Source organism: Crinia signifera, chromosome 6 (assembly GCF_055691185.1).
Source record: "Crinia signifera chromosome 6, ASM5569118v1, whole genome shotgun sequence".
In the NCBI taxonomy this organism is placed as follows: Eukaryota; Metazoa; Chordata; class Amphibia; order Anura; family Myobatrachidae; genus Crinia; species Crinia signifera.
The window spans coordinates 187,368,951-187,393,751 of record NC_139222.1 but is presented as its reverse complement, the minus strand read 5'-3'; the positions used below and the strand labels follow the sequence as shown (position 1 = coordinate 187,393,751).

Sequence of the window (24,801 nt, the reverse complement as noted above, 5' to 3'; positions counted from 1 at the left end):
TTCTTTCCTGGTATCACACACTTTGAAGGGGTTTGGTAATCCCCCTTCATTGGGAGCTGCTGCAGTGCAGAATAGTCAATCAGCGCTCAAACTATTCTTTTTTTCTTGTTTGTGGTTCTAAACACATTATGCCTGGCCTGGTGATGCTCACCTGTTTCTGTCCGACAGCCCTCCGCCACGTCTGTTCCCACAATTGTAATCCGGCACGCTGCGAGCATCGGTCCAGGTGCAGTGGTGGCAGTTTGCGATATCAGACGGTGCCCTGGACTCGTGGAGGAGATTGCCCGGTATTGTGTTTTAAACCTTGTGGTACCCAGCCCACAGTGCTCTATATTTTGGTATGAGCATTTTATGTTGTGTACATGGATCACTGTTGTGTGTGCCAAATATATATTTTTATATCTGCACTATGAGGCGCCCTTTTCTGCTTCTATTTTAAACAGATTTATATCCATCTCCTTGGACATTTAGTGACAGTTTTCCACACCCCGCGCATGTGTTGGTGAGCTTGGACTATGTATTCAGTTATTGTTTGCGCTTAAAAACCATTTGTCTTCTAAACATATATATATATATAATCACACACATTCTCAACACCCTTGGCAAATCTACAATCTACTGTATCTGCATTAACACTGGGCTTTGCCCTGCAGACCTCCCCAGCTCGCCCTTCCCCGATGTAAGTGTGTAACTCGCCGAAGCCGTTTGGTGCTGAGGTTTGCACATGCAGAGCCGGCCTTAGGCATAGGCAAACTAGGCAATTGCCTAGGGCATTTGGAATGCCTAGGGACATCAGCAGCTTCTGCTGATTAAAATGATATGCAGCATGCCTATATTCTGTGTGTGTGCGAGGCTGTATCTGCATATGAAAGAGTGTATTCATGGAAATCACTGTAACATAGTGTAACATAATTCTGTATGCAGGAACAGCCACAGTTGCACACAGAATATATTGATGCCCCATAGAATTTTAATCATCGGAAGCTCCTTGAGTGTGCTGGTCATAACAATGCATATAAGACGAATTTTCAGCAAAAAATGCACCCAACGTTAGCAGAACTGACCAGGAGCTGCATGGCCTATTGAGGCAAGATATATGAGGAAATGTATCCAAGCAGAGGCAGAGGTCACAGTGTTAGCGGCTGTGCGAGTGCTGTCTGTGGGTGGGTTGGTTGTGCAATAGTGTTCGGCATATGTGTGTCATGTATAAATGCATTAATAATGGGCAACATATGTGTAACAGGCATTATGTGTGTCATGTGTATAAGGGCATTAATAATGTGCAACATATGTGTAATGGGCATTATGTGTGCCATGTGTATAAGGGCATTAATAATGTGCAACATATGTGTAATGGGCATTGTGTGCCATGTGTATAAGGGCATTAATAATGTGCAACATATGTGTAAGGGGCATTGTGTGTCATTATGTGTATGAAGGGCATTAATAAAGGTTGGCATAATGTCTAAGAGGCATTATGGTTATAAGGACATTAATAATGTAAGGGGCCTTACTGTGTGGTATTTTCTCTTTCAATGGTCCTGGTGACACAGCTCAACACTGGGATGTAGGAGGGTCCGAAGGAGCCAGGCACCTATCCTAAAGTTTTCAGAGGGTAGGCTCCTCCCCTACTGCATCCCGGACTCTTCAGTTCGTGTTAGGTGCCCACTGGAGTGGGTGCTATTCTAAAGGGCTACAGGAGCAGCTGAAGAAATAGAGTAGTTAGGGGATTTTTATTATTTTATTAATTTTCACTCTAGCTAGGTAGGCACAGTGTGAGGATTCTTACTAGTGAATCCTCACACTGCTAGCGCAGCAGGAGCTGACAGAAGCGCATCCTGTCAGCTCACTGTGCACAAGGGAGACGCTGTCTGGCCTCCCTGTGCAGCGCTTACAGCTTCTTTTAAGAAGCTGCCTGGGCTTCGGAGCGTCCTGAAACCGGCTTCACGCTTAGGTGGGGATCATGGGGGACAGGCGCTCCGTGATGGCGGCGGCCATTTTCTGCGGAGCTTACACACTGAGCTCCTGTTATGAGAGGACAGCAGTGTTGTTACAGGCATGTTCCAAGTGGTCCCCAGCCGAGGGGGAGATACTGGAACTAGGAAATCCTACTAAGGGAGCGGCTGACTGGGGGTGGTTGGCGCCAAAAGTCACGGACCCCGCAGCAGCAGGGACTTGGTCTCTTCCCTCACTCTGTTTTTGGCGTCTTTCAGAACGCTTGCAGCGGAGCTGAGCTGGCTTACAGATCCTGACAGAGTGTTTGGATTTCCTGGGCATCGTTTCCCCGCATCTGAAACCTACAGACAGATAAGTGACTGCGTGCATTAACCCTGTATAAGCGCTGTTGTACATTGTATGCACTGTGTGGGTTACTTTACATCATGTCTGAGCAACAAGCTGTGGTTTTGGGGGAGGGAGCCCTTATTACACTGAGCGCTTGTAATGTGTGTACACAAAAATTTATACCTGAGCAGATGGCCAAGGGGGGTTTGTGTATTGCTTGCGCTGCTGTGAGACCCATGGGGAGTGAACCCCAGAGGGCAGAGCAGATTGAACCCGCGTGGGCTAGTGCCCTGGGCAGGTCGGTTAATGCTTTAGTGCAATTGCTGGACAGACAGGGAGATGCCTTGGTAGAATCTCCGAGACCTATGTCATCATCTCAGGAGTCCTCTGGCTCCTTGCCTCTTACCCAGGCAGATCCTGCCTTAATACAGGTGATGCAGGATACTGCAAAGGGGATCAACAGGTTTAGTGACTTGCTAGACAAAATTGATGTTGATGCTGTAGGGACCCCTAAGAGGTCTTATTCGGTACCTTTAATGGTAGAGGAAGAGGAGGGAGCATATACAGATATCCCCTGGGAACAGGGAGATGATTTGGAAGATTCCTCAGCTGCAGGGGTGGAGGATCTTATTACGGCTGTAAAACAAGCTTTAAAACTTTCAGTGGAGGATAAAACTCCTGCTAAAGGTGTGTTTAAACGACAGCGTAAGGAGCCTGTTACATTTCCTTCTGATGAAGGTTTACAGGAATTGTTAGAAGGGGCTTGGAAAACCCCTGATAAAAGGCTTCCGATGCCAAAGAGATTCCTAAGTTTGTACCCCATGCCAGAGTCTCATGCGGAGCTCTGGGAAAAAGTGCCAGTTGTGGATGCTTCTGTGGCGCATCTGTCTAAGGCTACTGTATTGCCAGTACAAGGGGGCGCAGCCTTTAAAGGTCCTGTGGACAAAAAGCTGGAGGGTAACCTCAAGGCTATATTTGAAGGGCTGGGAATCACCCTACGTCCTCTTATTGCTTCAGCCTGGGTCTCTAAGGCCATGATTGAGTGGGCTAATGATTTATGCACCATTTTACATGCTGATCCTGGTGTATTGCTGCTGGCGGAGAAACTTAAGGCAGCAGCTGAGTATGTGTTGGAAGCGGAGGAGGAAGCGCTCAAAATGGCGACCAGAGTTTCCACAGTATCTATCAATGCCAGGAGAGTACTCTGGCTTAAGGCCTGGGAAGCAGATAATGAGTCTAAGAAGGCCTTAGAAACATTAGCTTTCAAAGGAAAATTATTATTTGGTTCTGAATGAGAAGAGATTATTAAGCAGGCCACGGGTGGCAAGAGTACCTTCCTGCCTGCTCCCGCGGCAAAGCAGACATCCAGATTCTCTGCCTTTAGGCCGTCCTTTCGGCCCTCCCCTAGAGGTGGTGCATCCTTTCGAGGACATTCATTTAGGGGAAAAGTTTCAGTCAGCCAGGGGTAAAGCCCCAAAGTCAAAATTTGGCTCCTTTCACAAGAAGCCTGTCACCAAAGAAGAGGACAAACCCTCCGCATGACTGTCAGGGGATTTGCCCGGCAGTGGTAAAGGTGGGGGGGCGTCTATCACATTTCAAGGACGCATGGGCTTCTCTAGACCAGGATTCCTGGGTATTAGACATTATAACCCAGGGCTACAAAATTCCCTTCAAAGGTCTTCCTCCGAGAAGATTTATTCCCACATCTTTACCAAAAGGAAGCTCGGCTCCGTTCAGCTCTTTTAAAAGCAGCTCACTCTCTGTTAGAGAAGGGGGTGGTAATTCCGGTTCCCAGGGCAGAGTGGAAGAAAGGCTTTTATTCCACTCTGTTTCTGGTGCCCAAACCAGACAGGTCTTTCAGACCGATACTAAATCTAAAGTCTCTAAATGTCCATTTGTGGGTGGACCATTTCAAAATGGAGTCTCTACGGTCAGTGCTGCTAAGCCTGGACCAGGGAGAATGTTTGGCGTCCATGGATGTCCAGGACGCGTATCTTCATGTACTTATACACCCAGAACATCAGGCCCTGTTGAGGTTTGCGATAGGAGACCTGCATTTACAGTTCCAGGCGTTGCCCTTTGGTCTGGCCACAGCGCCAAGGGTATTCACCAAAATAATGTCTGTAATGGCGGCTGTGCTTCGGCTGAGGGGAATCATAGTGATACCTTATTTGGATGACCTGCTGTTCAAAGCAGAGTCAGCAGACAGGTTGCAGAGTCATTTGGCAGAAGCCATCAGTTTTTTACAGGCTCACAGCTGGGTTTTTTTTTTTTGAAAAACATTTTTTATTATTTTCAAATATGAGACACACAGAGGTACAGTATATGCAGTGTAGACAATGAGTGTAGAGACCTGTGCTGGGGGAAACATTATTCGCACAACCGGTCCGAGTTGATATAAGAAACATACAATGCCCCCCATCATAGTATGGTATTACCGTCTGCAAAATGTCTAACTATAACCATAAACTATTCAAATCAGATAGAGAAGAAAGAAGTTGAGGGGGGGGGAGGGGGTGGGAGAGGAGAGGAGGGGGGGGGGTAACAGCAATAATATAATTACTCACATTCTAGAATATTAATCTTCGTAATTTGAGGGGTAAGACAGTCCCAGGGCAGCCAGACCAAAATGAATCTCTTATTATGGCACTTCGTGGTAGAAAATAACATTACTGATGACATTGTGTAGAAAATCTTAGCATAGACCATGATTGATATTCGGAGAACTGAAATATTCTAGATTGTGTTTCTAGATCCAGCGTGGAGATGTAAGAGTCCCATTTACTGTGAAAACTTTTGCTACCTTGGTAAGTAATAAGAGAAACGGCTTGACGGTCGCAATATAATTGCTGAAGAAGCATCCTATGTAGTGCAGATAGGGAGGGCGCGGATTTAGACACCCAATGTTTTAAAATGAGCTTTTTAGCTACCGTAAACAGTACTATAAAAAAAGGGAATAGGTGTTTGATGGCATATGTTGTGTTGTCCCATACACTGAAGTTTATGCATAAACAGGCTATGGGAGACGGACATAGAGAAAGGGAGAAAGCAGCATTTATAAAGGAGAACAGTTTATTCCAAAACCTACGTACCTTATAGCAGTCCCAGAAACAGTGAAAGAAGGATGCTCGGGTCTTACTGCATTTGGGGCATCTGTCGTCTGCGGGAGGAGTGAAGTAGGCTCTGATCGAGGGAGGTAGGTATGCTCTGTGTATAGACTTAAAGTGAACCTCCTGTAGGTAGGCAGATCCTAGGACTTTCATAATGGAGGCATAGTGGAGAAATAGAGAATCTACGGATATTTCTTCATGTATATCCTCCCTCCACTTTTCCACTAACACAGCAAAAGGGGACGATGACAGGGAATTTATCAGGGGAGAATAGATGCGTTTAGTTTTGTAGGGGTGAGCTACCCAGTATTGAAGACACTTTGCCAGCTCCGACACTGGGGTGGGTAAGTATGTGTCCAGCCGAAGCGATTGTATGTAGTGTCGCGCTTGCAAATACATGAAGAAGTGTGAATTTGGAAGCTGGAACTGCTCCTTCAGACTAGAGAAAGGCAAGAAATGGCCACCCGGGTCGAACATCTGGTTTGCCGCGCAAAGCCCTCCCCCCCTCCACTGTAAGAAACAGGAGTTGTGTAAAGAAGGAAGAAAAGAAGGGTTGCCCCATAACGTAACATAAGGAGTGCCCATATAATCTGATTTCAGTTTTTTGTGCATTTTAATCCAACCCAGATAGGTATCGTGAAAAAGAGGGTGGTTAAATATAAGGGGGGGGATAAGGGACTTTTTAGAATGCAAGAGGGCGCAGAGGGAGAAGGGGTGTACTATGGCTGCCTCCAATAGCAAGTCAGTGTATGCCCCCTGAAGATGAATCCAGTCCACTGCACATCGCAGGAGGATAGAGATGGAGTATGACATAAAGTCTGGTAGTCCGGCACCACCATCTGCTCTATTCATGATTAATTTGGCATATGCAATTTTAGGTTTTTTCCCACTCCATATGAAACCTGTCATGGCTCTCTGTAAACGATGCAGATCTGAGCTATTTATAAGAAATGGGAGAAGTTGCATTACGTAAAAAATTTTGGGGAATATCACTGATTTCAGCACTGCAATCCTGCCCAATGTGGACAATGGGAGAGCAGCCAATCCTTCCAGCTTAGCAATGACCTTATCAATTGTAGAGGTAAAGTTCAGACCGTAAAGGGCCGAGATATCTCCAGGAATCAACACCCCCAAGTATTTAAAGTGGGACTGCGTTAGTTTAAAGGGTGAGGATGCGATAAGGGCAGAAATGGTGGAGCTCGGGCAATTCATAGGTAACAGTTCTGATTTTGTGATATTAATTTTGTATCCTGAATCCCTCCCGAAACTATTTATGATATGCAATATTTCAGGAACTGAGACCAGAGGGTCTGCAACGAAAAGCAGCATATCATCCGCAAATAATGTTACTTTCAATTCTACCCCCCCCAATTGCAATGCCCTTATATATTTTAGAAGCTCTCAGAGCCATGGCTAACGGTTCCAGCGCGATTGCGAACAGAAGGGGTGAAAGGGGGCATCCCTGTCTCGTTCCCCTCTCTATAGTAAAAGGGTCCGAGAGGAATCCGTTACATGATACCTGGGTGCTTGGAGATGAGTAAAGAGTACGGAGTGTTTTAATGAAAGGTTCAGGGAAGCGAAAGCGGGACATGGTAGTGTAGAGGTGTGGCCATTCTATGAGGTCAAATGCCTTTTCGGCATCTAAAGAGATAATTGCTGAATCTCGGAAGAGCGAGTTGTTTTTGCACTCCGAGAGAGCTGCAATAACTCTCCTTACATTAACCGCCGAGTGTCTGCCAGCTATAAACCCAGTCTGGTCCAGGTGAACTATGTGTGGTAAGATCAGCTTTAATCTATCTGCTAATATTTTTGCCATAATTTTGTAATCTATGTTCAAGAGGGATATAGGGCGATATGACCCGGGGAGCGAGTGATCGCGATCAGGTTTGGGGAGTAGTTTTAAGACTGCAGAGTTAAAATGTAAGGGTGGAGGGGTGTCGGTGGATAGAAGTGAATTAAAAACCGAAACCAGGGCCGGTCCGATTTTATGTACCAGAAGTTTATAAAAATCCCCATTGTATCCATCGGGTCCTGGGGCCTTATTTGGTTTCAAATTCTTAACCGCTTTAGTAACCTCTTCCAAGGTGATAGGGGCCTGTATTGAAACCGCCATTTCAGATGTCACTTCCGGAAAGATCAAAGTGTCCCAGACACTTTCTACGTGGTCTGAGGCAGGGCGTTGGGGACCTTGAGGGGGCAGAGAAGTGGTGTATAGGTCTTTATAAAAAAGTTGCATGATTTCTGCGATTTGTTTATTGGAAGAGGCTAGTTTCCCCCCAACCATGCGAAGGGGGTGAACAACGGCAGGTTTCTGGTATCCTTTCAGCAGGTTGGTGAGGAGGCGGCCTGTTTTATTCCCAAATCTATGGAACTTGTAGTTCACTGCAAAGAGAGAGCGGTCTCCCATCTCTGTCAAATATTCATCAAAATGTGTTTTGGCCAATAAATATTGCTGTTTATGAAGGAGGGAAGGGGAGGTCTTGAATTGTTGAAAGGACTCAGTCAATGTGTTTTGAAGTAGTATATACTTTTTTGAGTAATCCCTGTTGGAGGCCGCAGTGTAGGATATAATTGTACCTCTTAATACCGATTTGGCTGCCATCCAGTACATAGGCGGATTGGACAGCGCGGTCTCTGCATTGGTAGAGGAAAAGTCCTCCCATGCGGACTCCAACATAGCCTTAAATTTTGTGGATTTGCTGAATCTGGATGGGAATCTCCATAATCTAGAGGAACCAGGGTCTTCAGGGAAGGAGATTGTGGAAGCAACCACAGCGTGATCAGAGAGGAAAATAGGGGATATATTGGAGGTGGTCATCAGGGGGAATAAAGTGTGAGAAAAGAACAGGTAGTCAATGCGGGAGAGAGAGCCATGCGCGGCGGAGAGACAAGTATAATCCCTGTCTGTGGGGTGAGCAGCGCGCCAAACATCTACCAAACCCAGTATTTTGGTGAATAGGGGAATGCCCACCCTGGGGAGGGTAACCGCACCTTTGGAAGGTCTTGATCTATCTAATAGGGTCGAGGAGATGAGATTAAAATCTCCGCCGATGATTTTTTGTCGATGTAGGGTGTGAGAAGGGCTATTGTAGACTGTAAAAAGGATTTGGAGTATGGGGTTGGGGCATATATGTTCGCCAGGGTAAGTTGTCTCCCCAGCACTGTGACACTGGCTATAACATACCTGCCACCCTCGTCCGATACCGAGTCAGTTACCTCTAATGGGAGGGATCTCCTATGTAGTATGGCAACCCCACGTGCCTTGGAGTTGTATGTAGACGATGCAGCGATCGACCATCCGAGCATCCCAAGTTTCAGAGTCTCTGAGGCTGACAGATGAGTCTCCTGTAGAAAAACCAAATCAGCTTTTATTTTATTAAGGTACAGCAATATTTTCCTCCGTTTGACCGGGGAATGTATGCCACCCACATTCCACGTACAAATGCGGAGATCAGGCATTAAGCGGTGTACCAGTGGAAAAGATACAGTATCCCAGGACCGCTACCCCTCCTCCCGCCTAAGGCAAAAATAAATAGGGAATGCATGTATACATCACTACTGTGGAACATATGTGGGGAAGGGGTTTGGGGAAGAATAGGAGAGAAGGGGAAGGGAGACAGGGAGAGATGAAATACAGAAAAAAGTAGATGCCTCAGGATGCAAGCATCTAAGGCCAAACTTCCTATACTTTTAAATAACATATTGTAATAGAACTAGTACCGGACAAACCGCGTCCGTCCATTTAACCACCCCCATGTTTAACTATTGAGAGAGGGTAAACATTGATGCCAAGAAACAGAACAATACTAAATTTCACCCCGTAACCATCACCACTCCCAAAATGTAAACACAAGGATAATCCCCATTTTTTTTTTTTTTTTTTTTTTCCTGACATGCCTAGGGTCCCATCCCGCCACCTCTCAATATTTGAGTAGGAAAAAGAGGTGCAGTGTAACAAAGCCATTTGAGTTAGTAGGATCTGTAGGGGAGTCAAATAGAGAAATCCTGCATAAACGTCGATTCAGGGCTGTGCCTAGTCCCGTTCAGCCACCAAAATAAAAAGAAGAAACAGTCCCATCGAGAAAGGGGGGTCCCAGTTTTGCACAGAGCACTGAGCGGCAAAAAGGTTGTTGTTTAAGGAGGGGGGGTATGAGTCAGTACTTTGACATCAGGGGGCGATATCTGTGATATCGGAGGAGTCGCCGCGGGATAGTTCTCTGAGGTAGGCCGAGGCATCCGTTGGTGAGGAAAAATCTTTAAATGAAGACCCATCATAAATGCGAAGTTTCGCTGGATACAGCAGGCCGAATTTTCTGCCATCCGTGGCCAACTTAGAACATATAGGGGAGAATGCTTTTCTGGCCCTAGACAGCTCTGCTGAGTAGTCTTGGAAGATATGGAGCTTGTGTCCCTCCCATTTCAGATCCTTGATTCTACGGGACGCCGACCAGATCTCCATTTTATGTAGGTAGTTAAGCCATCGGAAAAGGGTCACGCGTGGACGTGGTCTGGAAGGAGTAGGAGTCGGGCCTACCCTATGAGCCCTCTCAATGACCATGTCCTGGCAAACCGACTCAATTCCTAGCAATGAGGGCAGAGTGTTGCGGACAAAATGGGTGAGCGCACCTCCTTTTACTGATTCGGGTAGGCCGACTAGGCGGATGTTATTCCTACGCGACCGATTTTCCATGTCCTCGACTTTTGACCATAATTGGTAATTATCCTTGGTGAGTTGTTTGACCTGTGATTGGATATCGGCAATGTCATGGGATTGGGCTCCAATCTGATTTTCGGTAATGGTGACTCTCTGTGTGAGTTGTTGGAGTTGGGCTGTAATGTCGGAGACCGCCTTAGATAACAGTGGGGTCATCGTAGCAGTTATGGCCTCAACCACCTCCCTGTAAGTGACAGGGGTATCATTCCCGTGGCTTGCATGGCTTGGGTGTCCAGCTGGACTGCTATCCTCACCTGCGATTTTCTTAGACGCAGGGAGTGTGTTTTCCCCTGTGTCATCTGGTGCCATGTTCCCTGCAGCTCTCCTTCTCTCCTGTCTGGGCTGCAAGGGTTGCTGGGCCATAGGTGTGGCAGATGTGGCCAGGAATTTGTCCCTCTGGCTCATTTTGTGCCTCTTAAACTGTGCTGTGATAGGTGAGAAGGGGGGGGGGGGATTGGGGTATTCAGCCCCCTGGAGAAGATATGCCGCAGGGAGAGAGGTGCTTTGAGAAGGGGGGGGAGGATGCAGCACCCTGCGGTGACGTCACTCCCCGTTTCTATAGCTATTATTATTGTTTGAGCCCGGCGGGTGTTGGTGGCCGGGGCTCCCTGCTGGCAGTGGACTGATGGGGCTGGCAATGTGTGTGGGGAGGAGGAGGGAGGCCTCGTCACGCTGAGGCGCCGTCTCTCCCGGTGTCCCCGCTCTGCAGCTGATCTGCGTGCAGGAGCCGGCGGGCGTCTGTGCGCTCAGTTCCCTCTGACAGCGGGAGTCGGCGGCGGGCAGAGAAGAGGCTCGGCGAGCCGTTTAACTATGTCTGGGGGGCGGCCGTGGACGGAGCTGGCTGAGGTGAGCTGCTCACGCCATTAGCCGGAACCGGAAGCCTCACAGCTGGGTTTTAAACTTACAAAAGTCTCAGTTGGTGCCGTCACAGAGACTCCAATTCTTGGCAGTCATTCTGGATACCCATTTACACCGGGTATTTTTACCGGAGACAAAGGCCAGGGATCTGGTTGCTTTAGTCCAGGACATTCTCAGCTCTCGGAGCACATCAGTATGGAGGTGCCTCAAGCTGCTGGGGAAAATGGTGGCGTCGTTCGAGACGCTGCAGTTTGCCAGGTTCCACTCTCGGGTGTTCCAGTGGAACATCTTAACGGCTTGGTCAGGAAACACTCAGACCATGAAGACAGAGCAAATAGTGCTGTCTTCGGAAACTCGAGCCTCCCTGAAATGGTGGACAGATGTGGATTCCCTTCAGTGGGGTCGGTCACTGCAGTCCTGTAGCTGGCTGGTAGTAACTACCGACGCCAGTCTCAGGGGCTGGGGGGCAGTAGTCTTGGACCTGCGGTTGCAGGGCTTGTGGACCCCAGAGGAGTCTGCTCTACCGATCAACATCTTGGAACTGAGAGCTGTCTGGAAAGTGATTTCTCTGGCGGGAGACAGGCTACAGAGACTCCCTTTAAGGATTCAGACCGACAATGCCACAGCTGTGGCGTATCTGAATCATCAGGGAGGTACACGCAGCAAATTGGCCATGTGGGAGGTGTCCAGAATCCTCCTGTGGGCGGAACAGAATGTTCCAGCAGTATCAGCTATATTCATACCAGGAGTGGAGAATATAGAGGCCGACTTCCTGAGCAGGGAGGAGCTGAAGGAAGGAGAATGGAGTCTAAATACTCAAGTATTTCATCAGATTACCCGGAAGTGGGGTACTCCGGATGTGGACCTGATGGCATCCAGGTTCAACCATCAGGTGCCCAGGTTTTATGCCAGAACGAGGGATCCACTGGCAGAAGCAGTGGATGCCATGACTATCCCCTGGGAGGGGAATCTCTTGTATGTTTTTCCGCCAGTCCCAATGCTGGCGAGACTGTTGAAAAGAATACAGGCTCAGGTAATTCCGGTGATCTTAGTGGCCCCAGATTGGCCAAGGAGGTCCTGGTACTCGAGGCTTCAGAGATTGTCTGTGGACTCGTGGCGTCTGCCTCTGAGACCAGACCTGCTAAGACAAGGACCGTTCAATCATCTGGATTCAGCTTGATTAATTTTGACGGCAGAGGCAGTGGTTAACACCATGATAAAAGCCAGGAAGTCAGTGTCTTCGGCAAATTATTATAGGGTCTGGAAGACCTACATTCGATGGTGTGAGAGACGGAAGTCACATACATCACGTTTTAAGTTGACAAAAATGATGGAATTTTTGCAGGATGGCTTTTCTTCTGGGTTAAGCCTTCAATCCTTAAAGGTGCAGATCTCTGCCCTGTCCATCTACTTCCAGAAAAAGATTGCTATATTACCGGAAATCCAGACTTTTCTACAGGGGGTGTCTCGGTTGAAACCTCTCTACAAACAACCAGTAGCGCCTTGGGACTTATCACTGGTTTTGGAATGCTTTCAGAAGGCACCCTTTGAGCCTTTAAGGTCGGCGGACCTTAAGTTTCTCACATGGAAGCTGGTATTCTTGTTGGCAGTGGCATCGGCAAAGAGGGTGTCAGAGTTGGGAGCATTGTCATGCAAGCCTCCTTTCCTGATATTTCACGATGATAGGGCAGTTCTTCGGACGGTAGCTCAGTTTTTGCCTAAAGTAGTCTCTGCTTTCCATCTAAATCAGGAGATAGTTCTGCCTGTGTTTCAACCCCCAGAGGGTTCTAGAAAAAGGGACAAATTGAGGAATTTGGATGTGGTTCGTGCCTTACGCATTTATGTGGACAGAGTTAAGTGTGTCAGAAAGACTGACACCTTGTTAGTATTGTATGACATACACAAGATTGGTTGGCCTGCAGCTAAACAGACCATTGCTAGGTGGTTGCGCTCTGTTATAGCGTTTGCATACACTAAGGTTGGTAGGCCTGTTCCGGCCAGGATTAATGCGCACACTACCAGGTCAGTCGCCACCTCTTGGGCGGTTCGACATGGGGCAACAGCTGAGCAGGTTTGCAGGGCTGCCACTTGGTCATCTGTTCATACTTTTGCCAAATTCTATAGGTTCCATGAGTTCGCGTCGGAGGACGCATCATTCGGGCGAGCAGTGATGAGAGCTGCAGACCTGAGCGTACCCACCCAAAGGACCGGCTCTGGAACGTCCCAGTGTTGAGCTGTGTCACCAGGACCATTGAAAGAGAAAAAGGGATTTTTGTAAGAACTTACCGTTCGAATACCTTTCTCTGATATGGTCCTGGTGACACAGCGATCCCTCCCTTACGCTCAGTAAGTTTGCCAGTATTCATGATGTTCATGTTAAAATGGTTAATAAACAGTTATTGTTTAGAAATGTGCATATAATATGTGCAGGCGTTTGTACTGAGTTAATGTATTTCAGTGGCTTTGAAAGATTGAACTGAAGAGTCCGGGATGCAGTAGGGGAGGAGCCTACCCTCTGAAAACTTTAGGATAGGTGCCTGGCTCCTTCGGACCCTCCTACATCCCAGTGTTGAGCTGTGTCACCAGGACCATATCAGAAAAAGGGATTCGAACGGTAAGTTCTTACAAAAATCCCTTTATCAGGGGTGCAGAGAGAAAGGGGTAGGGGGTACAAATTATCCAGGCCAAAGTCTGATGGAAGGGCCCAGTGGGGGCCCCGGGCTCCCTCCCCTTAAGTGACAGCAGCAGCTGCAGCTCTTCTCCTCTGCCCAGCACACACTGCTTTGTGCTGGGGTGCAGTGTGGTTATGGAGTTGCTTAAAATACAGTATTTTCTCAGGATTTTTTTCTAAGGGTATAATGTGAATAATGTGAGGAGTAATGTATATAAGGTAAAGTGGTACTACTGTGTGATGTAACGTGAATAAGGGACACCATCACATGATATAATGTGAATAAAGGTGCACTACTGTGTGGCATCATTTGAATTGGGGGTACTATTGGGTGGCCATGCCCCTTTTCAGCAAGAACACACCCCTGTTTGGGCTGTGCACCGAATGTGTGCACTGTTTCTATTTATAATATTGCGGGTAGGAGCACCAAAATGATGACTGGTATGATGAGGGTTGATGGTGCTCGGAAAGGGGAGCAGGGTCAGAGGCGGAACTAGTGGCGGTGCTAGGGGGTACCAGCCAAAATCTTGCCTAGGGTGTCATTTAGGCCAGGGCCAGCTCTGTGCACATGCGTAAACCCTGACTGTTGGGCTGGCGCTGAATTCAGATCGCAACGAGCAATCCTGAATCAGCCCCTAAGTACAATAAAGAGGTTTTCCTCATAGACCTCCCTAATTTTATTGATGGGCAGACCATTGAATATGTCTACACTAGTATATTGTCTGTTGAATAGATGTGGCACAGTGGTCTGCTTGAATAAAGTTGTTATTGCTCTGTGAGGGTCACTGATCAGTCAGAACATTAGTCAGTGATGTCACATTGGTTCAGTGTGTGGAATGTGGTGTTCTACTATTCACGCCTGGCAGATGTCACACTGAGAATTCTGTGTTCTGCAGGATCTCATAGAACGCTAAAGAGGAGTCTCATTCAGTCAGGGAGAGACCTATTGTTTATAGAAAGACCAGTTATCAACTCTCGTGTTTACAAAGCTTCCTATTCCTCATAATTCTATGGATGCTAAATGTGCATCAAAAAGTAACCAGGTGGTTAGAGACAGGTTACTTACCTTTCTGTTTGACCCAAATACCTGATTGATTGTAGTAACTGTTTCACACACCTGAGTAACGTAACCATATACTTAATCTAATTGCTTTAAGCAAAATAACGTTAATTTGTTGCTAGCATTAGTTTTATTCCACATTCCTTTATGCATTTACAGCTGTAGCCAAGTTCATCTTTGCTGCATTATGGCTTACAGCATGGCACGTAAATTTGTGAGTATTCGCAGCCAGTGATCGCTCCAAAATTTCCTATGTAATTAACGAAGCAAATGCCAGCAAAGTCGCAGTTTTACGCACCATGCGACAAGTTGCTGTGCGGCATAGGTGAGCATGCATATATCTGTAGTACAGTATGCCCTCTATAAAACTACTGGTACAGTATGTTAGTGGCAGCCTTCTTACATCATATTCACTCGACATAATTCAGTTTAACTTTTAATAGAAAAATGTTTCCAATTCAGTGTGTAGCTTGCCCTCTTGTGTCCAGCTCCAGAATAACAGCTTCTATTCTGTGTAATTTTGATATTACATGTGTGACAAGGAATCACATACATTAGATCAGAGGCGGAACAAGCGAGCTGTGGGCCCAGGTGCAAAAAAAATAGTTTGAGCCCCCCCAAACACACAAAAAACACAGTGTCTTTTAGTTTTGTTTACTTCAAATTTAAAGCACATTACAAATTATGCCGCATACTGTAATGCCCATTACACAATGTCACACACTGTAATGCACATTACACATTGTTACACACGGTAATGCAAATGACACATTATACCGCACACCATAATGCCCTTGACATATTATGCCACACACACAGTATTGCCCATTACATTTTATGTGCACACCGTAACACCCATTACATATTATGTTGCACACCGTAATGCCCATTACACACTATGCTGCACACTGTATTGCCTATTTTAATATGTTTCTTTGGCCTGCAGCCCCTGCTTTATATTAAGTCGGCGGGCGACTCAGTGGCAGCGCAGCACATTAAAAAAAAACATGGCATTTCGGCATGACGGGTGGACGGCAGCACAGGGCCCCTTCAACACATTGGGCGGTAGTTCCGCCACTGCATTAGATAAGATGAAGTCTTGGTCTTTATTTTGTAGCAGGTAAACGGCTTACCGGGTAATCCGCATAAGCAGGGAAGGTCACAGCAATGCAAAGCAATTTTTTTAGATTTGAAAACTCCCATTGAAAAGAATAGGGCCCACTGAGAGTGCAATTTTGAAATCTTCTCCGCACCAGAGGCTCCTGGGAGTCCTTTACATATGAAAAATCGCATGCAAAAAATGGCACATCAAGTGCCAAATTGCATGCAACCCGCCCAGAGAGTTGAAGGGAAATCCGGTCCGACTTGTCTGTCGTACCTGTGTATGGGGACCTTAAGAGCATCATATGAGCAGTAATTTGGGATGCCATAGCTTTAGTGTGTTTTTTTTTTTTTTTTAGTTATTATGCAGGTAGTGTATGTTGCTACCTGCAGACATAGTGCTTGTCTCTAGGAGAGACATTGTTTATTATTGCTGACTCAGCACCCTTACAGATATTAAGCGATAGCCTCTGCATTACATTATTAAAACATATACATTATACCAGGGGTTCCCAATCTTTTTTGAATCACGGCACCCTAGTGTATCAGAATTTTTCCACAGCACCCCTAGGTGTAGAAAAATAAATATAAAATTAAGTAGATTGTGTTTATATGTGATTCTTAGGGTCAGTTATGTGGTGAAGGGCAGGATTTGCTTCTGTTTGTACACATATTTTATGATTGGCAGCCACCAGCACTGGTTTTTCCCATAAATAATTGATTGTAAATAATTTGAATTGGTCCTGGACCACCAACCCGAGTCACCCCTGTAAGTGTCCCGAGGCACCCCAGGGAGCCACGGCTCACAGTTTGGGAACCACTGCATTATACCAATAATGGTTTTCTGCCCCAAATTGTTGTATTTGTGCGTAATTCTAGCTTATACTTGATGACTTTCTGGTTGCCCCCTCCAGCATGGGGCAGCCAGCTCAGCACAGCAGTGGGTATGATGGACATTTGTTTACTGATAGATAGCCAAACCCCCACCTTATAATGTTGGCTATGACATAATGCAGCTCAGATCATGTCTAGGTGCCTAGAGTGCCCACATTTTTTGGTAGAATACAGCCTGGCTGGGTGGCCATGAACATCAGCTGAGATTGGGAATCTTCCCAGTCATTCCAGGAGAGTAGGCAGGCACGTTCTCGCTGAGAAGAGGGACAACATTGGGGGTACAGAATTATAATGGGAGAGCTGGGAGCGTGTACAGAGTGTTTCCCCACATACACCAACGAAGAAGAGATGATGGAAATCTTTATTTTGACGCCATTACAAAATATATTTTTAGATTAACTTAAATGTAACAAAAACGTTAATATTCTTCTGATCCAGGAAGTAGAATCTGTTTACCATGTAACAGTAATATAACAAGATAAGTCTGAGTCCACTTTGAACAAATGATACCTCTGATAATAGTTTCGGCATCAACGTTACTATTCCACCTTTTCTTCTAATTTTGAAAGCAAATATCATTGTAATGTCCATTGCAGCAAAGCAAAGTACAGGATCTCACAAATCACTATGCAGTGTCTACTTACTAACTACATACCCTTACCCACCCAGCATATACACTAAGTGCAAGATGGAGAGGCTCTATGAATGTGGTAGTGAAGGTGTGTAAGTGTCTTATTGGCTGACATAACTCATAAAAACATAGTTGGCCAGCATCATAGTCCAAATAGATGCCTAATCTCTGACACAGTGGCTTCTGTAGTACAGGGATGACTTTTCTGTCACAAATAGCAAAGTATAGATTAAAATATCTGCACAGACCCCATGACTTAGCATTGTATCCAATGACTGAGTGATACCCTTTCCTAGCAATACTGGGATAGGATACACCTATTCTCCAGTTCCCAGTTTCACAAGTCTCTAATTCCCAGTAATAATGGCCTGAGGAGAAATTCCTGGTGCTTAAAACTTGAGTATACTGAAATCTTTCTGCGGTGTTGGGTCGGTTCTGGCTTATCGCTGATCCTGTTACACTTTTCAAGTCACCTGAAAGTAATAGGTCATTAGAAGCTGTGTTTTCATTCAGTACTATGTCTGGTGTCTGCTGGACATAGAATCCCCTTTTCATACAAGTGATGATATCAGATAAAGTAGTGTGTAAAGTTACTGATATCAGACCTTCATCCAGATCTCGGATAACGTTTTTCTCACTCTCTTTATTATGTCCTCTCTTGGTCTCGGCAAAGTCATCTTTGATTGCTGATGTCCATCCCTGGAACACAGTCATTGGATCAGTCATGTTACACTGCTCCTCAATGAGACGCATCTTTCTGCACAGCTCATCATTCTTCTTTTCCAACTTCTGAATCAGATTATCGTATGAGAGTGAAAGTTGCTCTTCTTGTCTGGCTATGTTACTCAGCACTCTCTTCTCTAGGTCATCTAGGTGTGCTCTCGTGTCTGTGAAAAGTCCAGCCACTCTCTCTGCCACATTAGCTGCCTTCTGTTGTACTTCCCTCCTGCGCTCCTGTAGACTCTGTACTCTCCTCTCGGTCTCCTCTCTCTTTGTGCTCAGTTTCTCCAGGACAGTTCTCTGTTTTTTCTTCATCTCCTCTGATGTCTTATTTGAATTATTATCCCCCTGGTGTGCTTCACATTCTTCTGACAGGCTGCAGGATACAGACATACAGGCAGCATCTCCCCAGCTGTTACTCCTGACGACTTTCTTACTGCATAAAACATTCAGTTCAGTGAAGTCATGTTCTCCTGGCTTATGGTGTACTCCCAGGTGAGAATCACACAGATGGGCTTTGCAGTGCAGACAGGCAGTAACAGAGGGTACAAGAGTGTGAATGCAGTAAGTACAGAAAGTATCAGTCCTCTCCAGTGCTGGACACTCCGGAATCTCTCCTCTGCAGTCAGAACAGGTAGAAATTCCAGACCCTACCTGCATATCCTGCAGATTGGTAATGCAGGCCCGGCAGAAGCTATGCCCACAGTTCAGGAGTACAGGATCTGCACAGACATTTTGGCAGTTGGAGCAGATCATCTTTTCTTTCAGATCAGCAGACGCCATCATTCGAAATATTGCAGACAAACTGAAAGTGTCTCAAATATCTAGTGGAGCTAGTTTTACCTTATTTCAAATGTGGGTGAGTCTGAACTGTCAGTCAGACCTCACCTTAGTGAGTTATTATTAACCAGCTATGTCACTTTTGTAGCATCTGTTAGGTGTAATTACATTGAGAAGATGCAACCATTGTTCTTTAGGTCTGATATATAATTCACAAAGCATTCTAGTGCTCTGTATACATAACATAGCTCATAGTTACCAAATAACTGTTCAACCCCTAATAGGGACCTCTGTATAGTACAAAAGGTTTTCTGTTGACTGATCCACAATATAGAGATACTATCAGGTTCCTCTGCATTGCAGCCGTAATCACCGTTTGGGAAGTGTGTTGCCCCATGCAGGCTGCCATCATCTAGCCCCCTACATGCTCCTTGTAATGTGTCAGTGTGTAACAGCATACATGTAGCACTCAAGGCCCCAATACGTTACTACAAGGTGTCCAACGGGCCCCTGGATCGCATACGATACACCGTATGCGCTCCTTTTGAATAAGATGTAGAGTACGCATTGCCACAAATACAACAAATTGTTGTGGCAGATATGGCAACCTCAGGATCTGATGCACACTGGATCGGATCCGGAGGTAAAACTCATACGATATGGCACTTTTCATACGATTTATTGGCCCGATTGGTGGTAATCATGTGAAAAAGGGACAAATCGTATAAGTGTATGGCCACCTTTATTGTATTACAGAGACTAGGGTTGAGATGTACTAAGCCTTGAAAAGTGATAAAATGCACAGTGATAAACCACCAACCAATCAGCTCCTACTCATCATTTGTCAAACATAGCCTGTGACATGGCTGTGAGGAGCTGATTGGCTGGTGGTTTATCACTCCATTTTATCACTTTTCGGTACTTGTGTAATATCTGGGCGCCCGATTTTTTGATTGTATGCCTTAACTTAAGGCATACAATCAGATGCAATGGACCCAATTTTTTTTTTTTAAATCGGGTCGATCGCATGCGACCAAATCGCACTGCGATGCGATCGACCCGATTTTTACATTGGGTCTAATGTTAAATGCCCCCAGACCCCATTTTTTATTGTATAAGCACCCTGATGGTTAATTATGTGAAATGCCCTCCCCCCCCATTGATAACGCCGCACTGCGATCAATGGCAACCCAAAGCGTGGTGAGCGCGGCAGTACGCGTCCTCCGACCTTTTCATACCCCCACTATCCACAATCGCATGGAGTTGATTTTATATAGTGTGGCGAGCAGACGTGGATTACTTAACATATATTCCACGTCCCCACGCTGCGCTCGCCACGCTTCGGGCTCGTATTCCGCGTCGGGCTCGTTGCGCTAGTCACACTATATAAAATCAACTCCATGAGAACGTGGATAGTGGGGGTATGAAAAGGTCAGAGGACGTGTACCGCCGCGCTTTGGGTTGGTGTTGATCACGGCGTGGCGTTAACAATGTTTGGGCATTTCACATAATTAACCATCAGGGTGCTTATACAATGAAATATGGGGTCTGGGGGGCATTTAACATTGGACCCAATGTAAAATTGGGTGTCAGGGACCATTTAACATTGGATCCAATGTAAAAATCGGGTCCATCGCATGCGATCGACTCAATTTTTCCGACCCGATGAAAAAATCGGGCGCCCAGATATTACACAAGTACCCACTTTTCAAGCTTCGAACATCTGGCCCTAGACCAGCTCATTCAATTGCTTTATTTCCACCTCCAACATTTTACTTTCCACCACAAATCTTGTAACAAGCTGTCCTTGCCTGTGTTATGGAGTGGGTACAATGTCACTCTTCTTCTATCATTACTATTGGAGCTGATGGCAGACACAATTATTTACTGTGACGTTCTGATGTGCCAGGCTTTAATCCACATTCTGTGCAGAAATTCTTACATATTTCTGCATTTTTTTTAAAGAATCAAACTACTACAGCAAAAAATACAGAAATGGATGCACAAACGTAGTAATATAGGAAATGGGTACTTATGTAGTATCTGGGCGTCCGATTTTGTGATTGTATGCCTTACCTTAAGGCATACAATCAGATGCGATGCGATTCGATTTTGCATAGGATTCAATGTTAAGAAGGTCCTGTTCATTTCCCCACTATCCAAGTGGGCATAGAGTTGATTTTATATAGCGTGGCGAGCACAGCGAGCCCGAAGCGTGGCGAGCGGACGCATATTTCTTAAAAAGTATTCTGTGTCCCCTCGCGGGGCTCGCCACGCTTCGGGCTCGGTGGCTCGCTACGCTCGCCACAGGTTTATATCCAACTCCATGCCCACTTGGGTAGTGGGGAAAGGAAAAGGACCCCTTTTTCCCATTGAATTCTGAGTTAAAATGGACTCAGACCATTTTAACATTGAATCCTATGGAAAAATCTTGACCATCGCATACGATTTGGTCGCATGCGATGCGATCCGATTTCTAAATCGGACGCCCAGATACTACATAAGTACCAGGAAATGTATATGTGCAGTGCTGTGTAAGCATTATTTTACATAAATCTCCATATTTCCTTATAGTTTGTGTTGCAAACAATCAACTAACTATCCAGTCGTTTTTATATGGTGCAATGTTTCATACTGCAATAACAGTTTGCATCAGTAGATGGCAGTAAAGACTCATTTATTTAGCTACTATTCTATGCACACTTTGGATTTTAATTTTACTTAACTAAGCCCTATTGCCTGCATAAACAAGCAGCCTGTTTAAATTGTATCAGTATGACAGGAACAGATTATTTTTTTCACATGGATTAAATGTCTTTCTCGCACGCTCGGGCGGTAATGCAGGCTGCACTCCCTGTCACGAAAACATGTACCGCTCCTCACCCCGCCACTCAGTCTCCGTTCGTATATGTACCGATCGACTAAGCAAGGTTGCCCGCACATTAAAACTATATTGTTCTATAACGTTCATTTCAGGTGGGGCGTCATCGTGTTTCAGACAAAATTTTGCCACAATTTGCAGCCCTTTGATTCCTTTGCGCCATTGCTCTGAATCTACAAGTGCCACGGACACGAGTGACAGCTCATTCGAAAAGGCTTAAAAGGGCCCTCCCTTTGATTCAACAACTATTTATCTACTCTGAAAATGTTAGAAGCAGCTGCACTTTGAATTCGTGGAACATCGCCATGCCACAAAAGAAGAGCAAGGATCTGAGTCGAAATCCACCACAAAACCACCAACCGCCATTAACTTCAGCAGAGCAGAGCTGCGGGTATAGAGAGAAGAAAAAAATTAAGAGAATCAGATCACCAGGAAAGAAGTTATGTGGCTCCAAACACTAGCGCACAGAAGGAAAACAGCACGCTCGCCTCTTCTCTGCAGTCGGGAGGGCCACCAAAAACGACTAACGATGTCAGATATGTATTTGCAAAATCGAGACAAAGTGGAGGAGACCACTCATGGCCCAACCTTGGCCACTATCTGCCCCAACACAGGCCCTTCAATGCTGTTACTAAAGCAACCAGCAGCTACTCTGGCGCAGACAAACAGTTTGTCAAGCTAATTGTAAACAATTCTTTCGTCCATGTGTGCGGTGTCTGCGATCGCCTCTGGCACAAGGGTGAACTGCGCAAGTGCACCACCAATCACATTTGCGTACTAACTAGTACAGAGTACAGAGCAAATGCGGAGGTTCTGGCATGCGGTACATGTATGCGATCATTGCAACAAGAGACATTGGCACCCATGTGCAAGGAGTTCGGCTTCAAGTATTTTTTCCAAAAAGAAATTTATTGAAACAAATTATACTAATAACTAGAGACAGGATTATATGCAACATAAAAAGCTTGAAATATGCATGCAAATATGCATAAAAAATACTTAAAATATGCATGAAAAGTGTTAAAATATGCTAAATTAAATAATAAAAAAGTACTTTTTAACTTATTTATTTAAAAATCTGCATACAATTAGTTGCAAATAAACCTCAAAAATAGGCCCACAGCATCTGCAGATGTCTATTGCTGTGCACAGGATTTTTTTCCCTGGCTGCTACAGCAGACTGCAGCGTCCTAGGCTCTTCTGGGATCAACTACACGGACCCTCATCTCCAGCGCTGATGGATCAAATGTCAGCATAGCGTGTGAGGGCGGCGCAGTGGAAGGCTTCCTCCCTGTGCCGCATACTCACTGTGACACGGCATTTCCTCCGTGCCGCGTGATGTCACAACCCTTCTGCCTGCCTCTTCTGCTGCAGAAGTCTGTCTCTTGGTGTAAAGTCCCAGGCCAGGGGCAGGCAAAGGTTCAGGAGCTTCGTAATGGCATCCGCCCCGAACTGACTTTTATCCACATGGATTAGCAGCCTAGAGCAGTGTCAGACATAGCGTATATCCAAGGTTCCCCACTCTGCGCACTTATTGCCCCAGTCTGCACACTCTACCACTACTTGGCCAGCAGCAGCAGGGAAAGCAGCGCTGGTGGAAAGGTGGCGGGGCCTAAAATATGCACCATCACTAGATTATAGGTAAAATATGCAATAACCAGTGAGAATGGGCAAAATATGCAAATGCATATGCAAATGCATATAATCCTGTCTCTACTAATAACATATATATTTGCTAAGCACGGACGGTGTAATGGTCAGCATTAGTGCCTCACAGCACTGAGGTCATGAGTACGATACTCACCATGGCTTTCCTCCGGGTACTCCGGTTTCCTTCCCACAATCCAAAAATATACTGATACGCTAATTGGCTCCCAACAAATTTACCCTAGAATGTGTGTGTGTGTGTACATGTGGTAGGGAATATAGAGTGTAAGCTCCACTGGGGAAGGGGCTGATGTGAATGTTCAAATATTCTCTGTGAAGCGCTGCGGAATATGTAAACTGGTAATAATTAAAGTAATATCCAGAGCTAACTCCTGCGAAAGCATTATGATGAAGTACAATAAAATGTGGATGTGCAATTCATGGGCTCCGAAAAGAGATCCAGCCATGCACACAGAAAATAATAATAAAAGGAAACAAAAGAATAAAACCCATAAAAAAAAAACTTCAAACGCCAGAGCAGGGGCTCTCCTCCTAACTTACATATAAATTTTACAGTGGTTGTAAAGCTATCCCCAAAATAAAGGCACTAAATCATATCAGAGCATAATGATGCTAAATTATTAATTATTAACATATACCATTAACGATTCTGAAAAATGTTATTGCAGACTTCTGTAAAAGGTACTAGGTTGTCGTTTCAAAGAACTTCAATATGAGTCGATTTATCAAGCTCTAAGGTATCGATATATGTTGATTGAAAAGCAAGTATTGTATTTTTTTAATTTTCATAAAATGAAACGGAAAATCAAACCTTTGCTTTCCACAATTCCACAATGTTTGCATACAGTATATAAAAAAGTGACACTGTATGGGGATGCAGTTTAAATCCTGGCGGTCGGGATCCCGACGTTCAAAATCCCGAACGCCGAAATCCCGACACTTTCTCCCCCCGTGGGTGTCCACGACACCCTCGGAGGGAGATTAAATTAGTGTGCCGAGCGTAGCGAGGCATCGGGCCCGCTGCGTGACGAGCAGTTAATAATGGACTGCCATGGCCCGGTTGCAGCCGGATCTCACCACTTGAAGGCACGGCTGCCGGGCTGTGGCCATCCCCACCATTGTAAACTGCTGTGTTCGGCACGGCTTCCTGACCGTGCGGGGTTTCGCCGCCCGGCAGGAGCCGGAGCGTGTGAAAAAGCCCTATGTTAAGACTATAAAGACATGGTAAAACAATTGATATACACGGATGAGAAATAAAAGCAAAGCTGACCCTGCCCAGATGAGCTTTCATGTAAGATATGTAGGGGAACACAAGACACAGACGGTAATCAAGTGACAATTGGTGAAGAAAGTACAGGTGGCTACAGCATTATTAGCCTTCAATAATAAAGTAGTCATAGGCAATGCATATACATCATACTTGCCTACAT

At 45.6% G+C, this 24,801-nt stretch overlaps 1 protein-coding gene across 1 annotated transcript; it reads right to left on the bottom strand.

The window, feature by feature from the left end:
* Positions 1-17,334: 17,334 nt before the first annotated feature.
* Positions 17,335-18,825, bottom strand: LOC146009683 (E3 ubiquitin-protein ligase TRIM39-like). Its single transcript, XM_083150141.1, has one exon. It carries the CDS (start codon positions 18,823-18,825, stop codon positions 17,335-17,337), a length of 1,491 nt encoding a protein of 496 aa, XP_083006267.1.
* Positions 18,826-24,801: the final 5,976 nt, after the last annotated feature.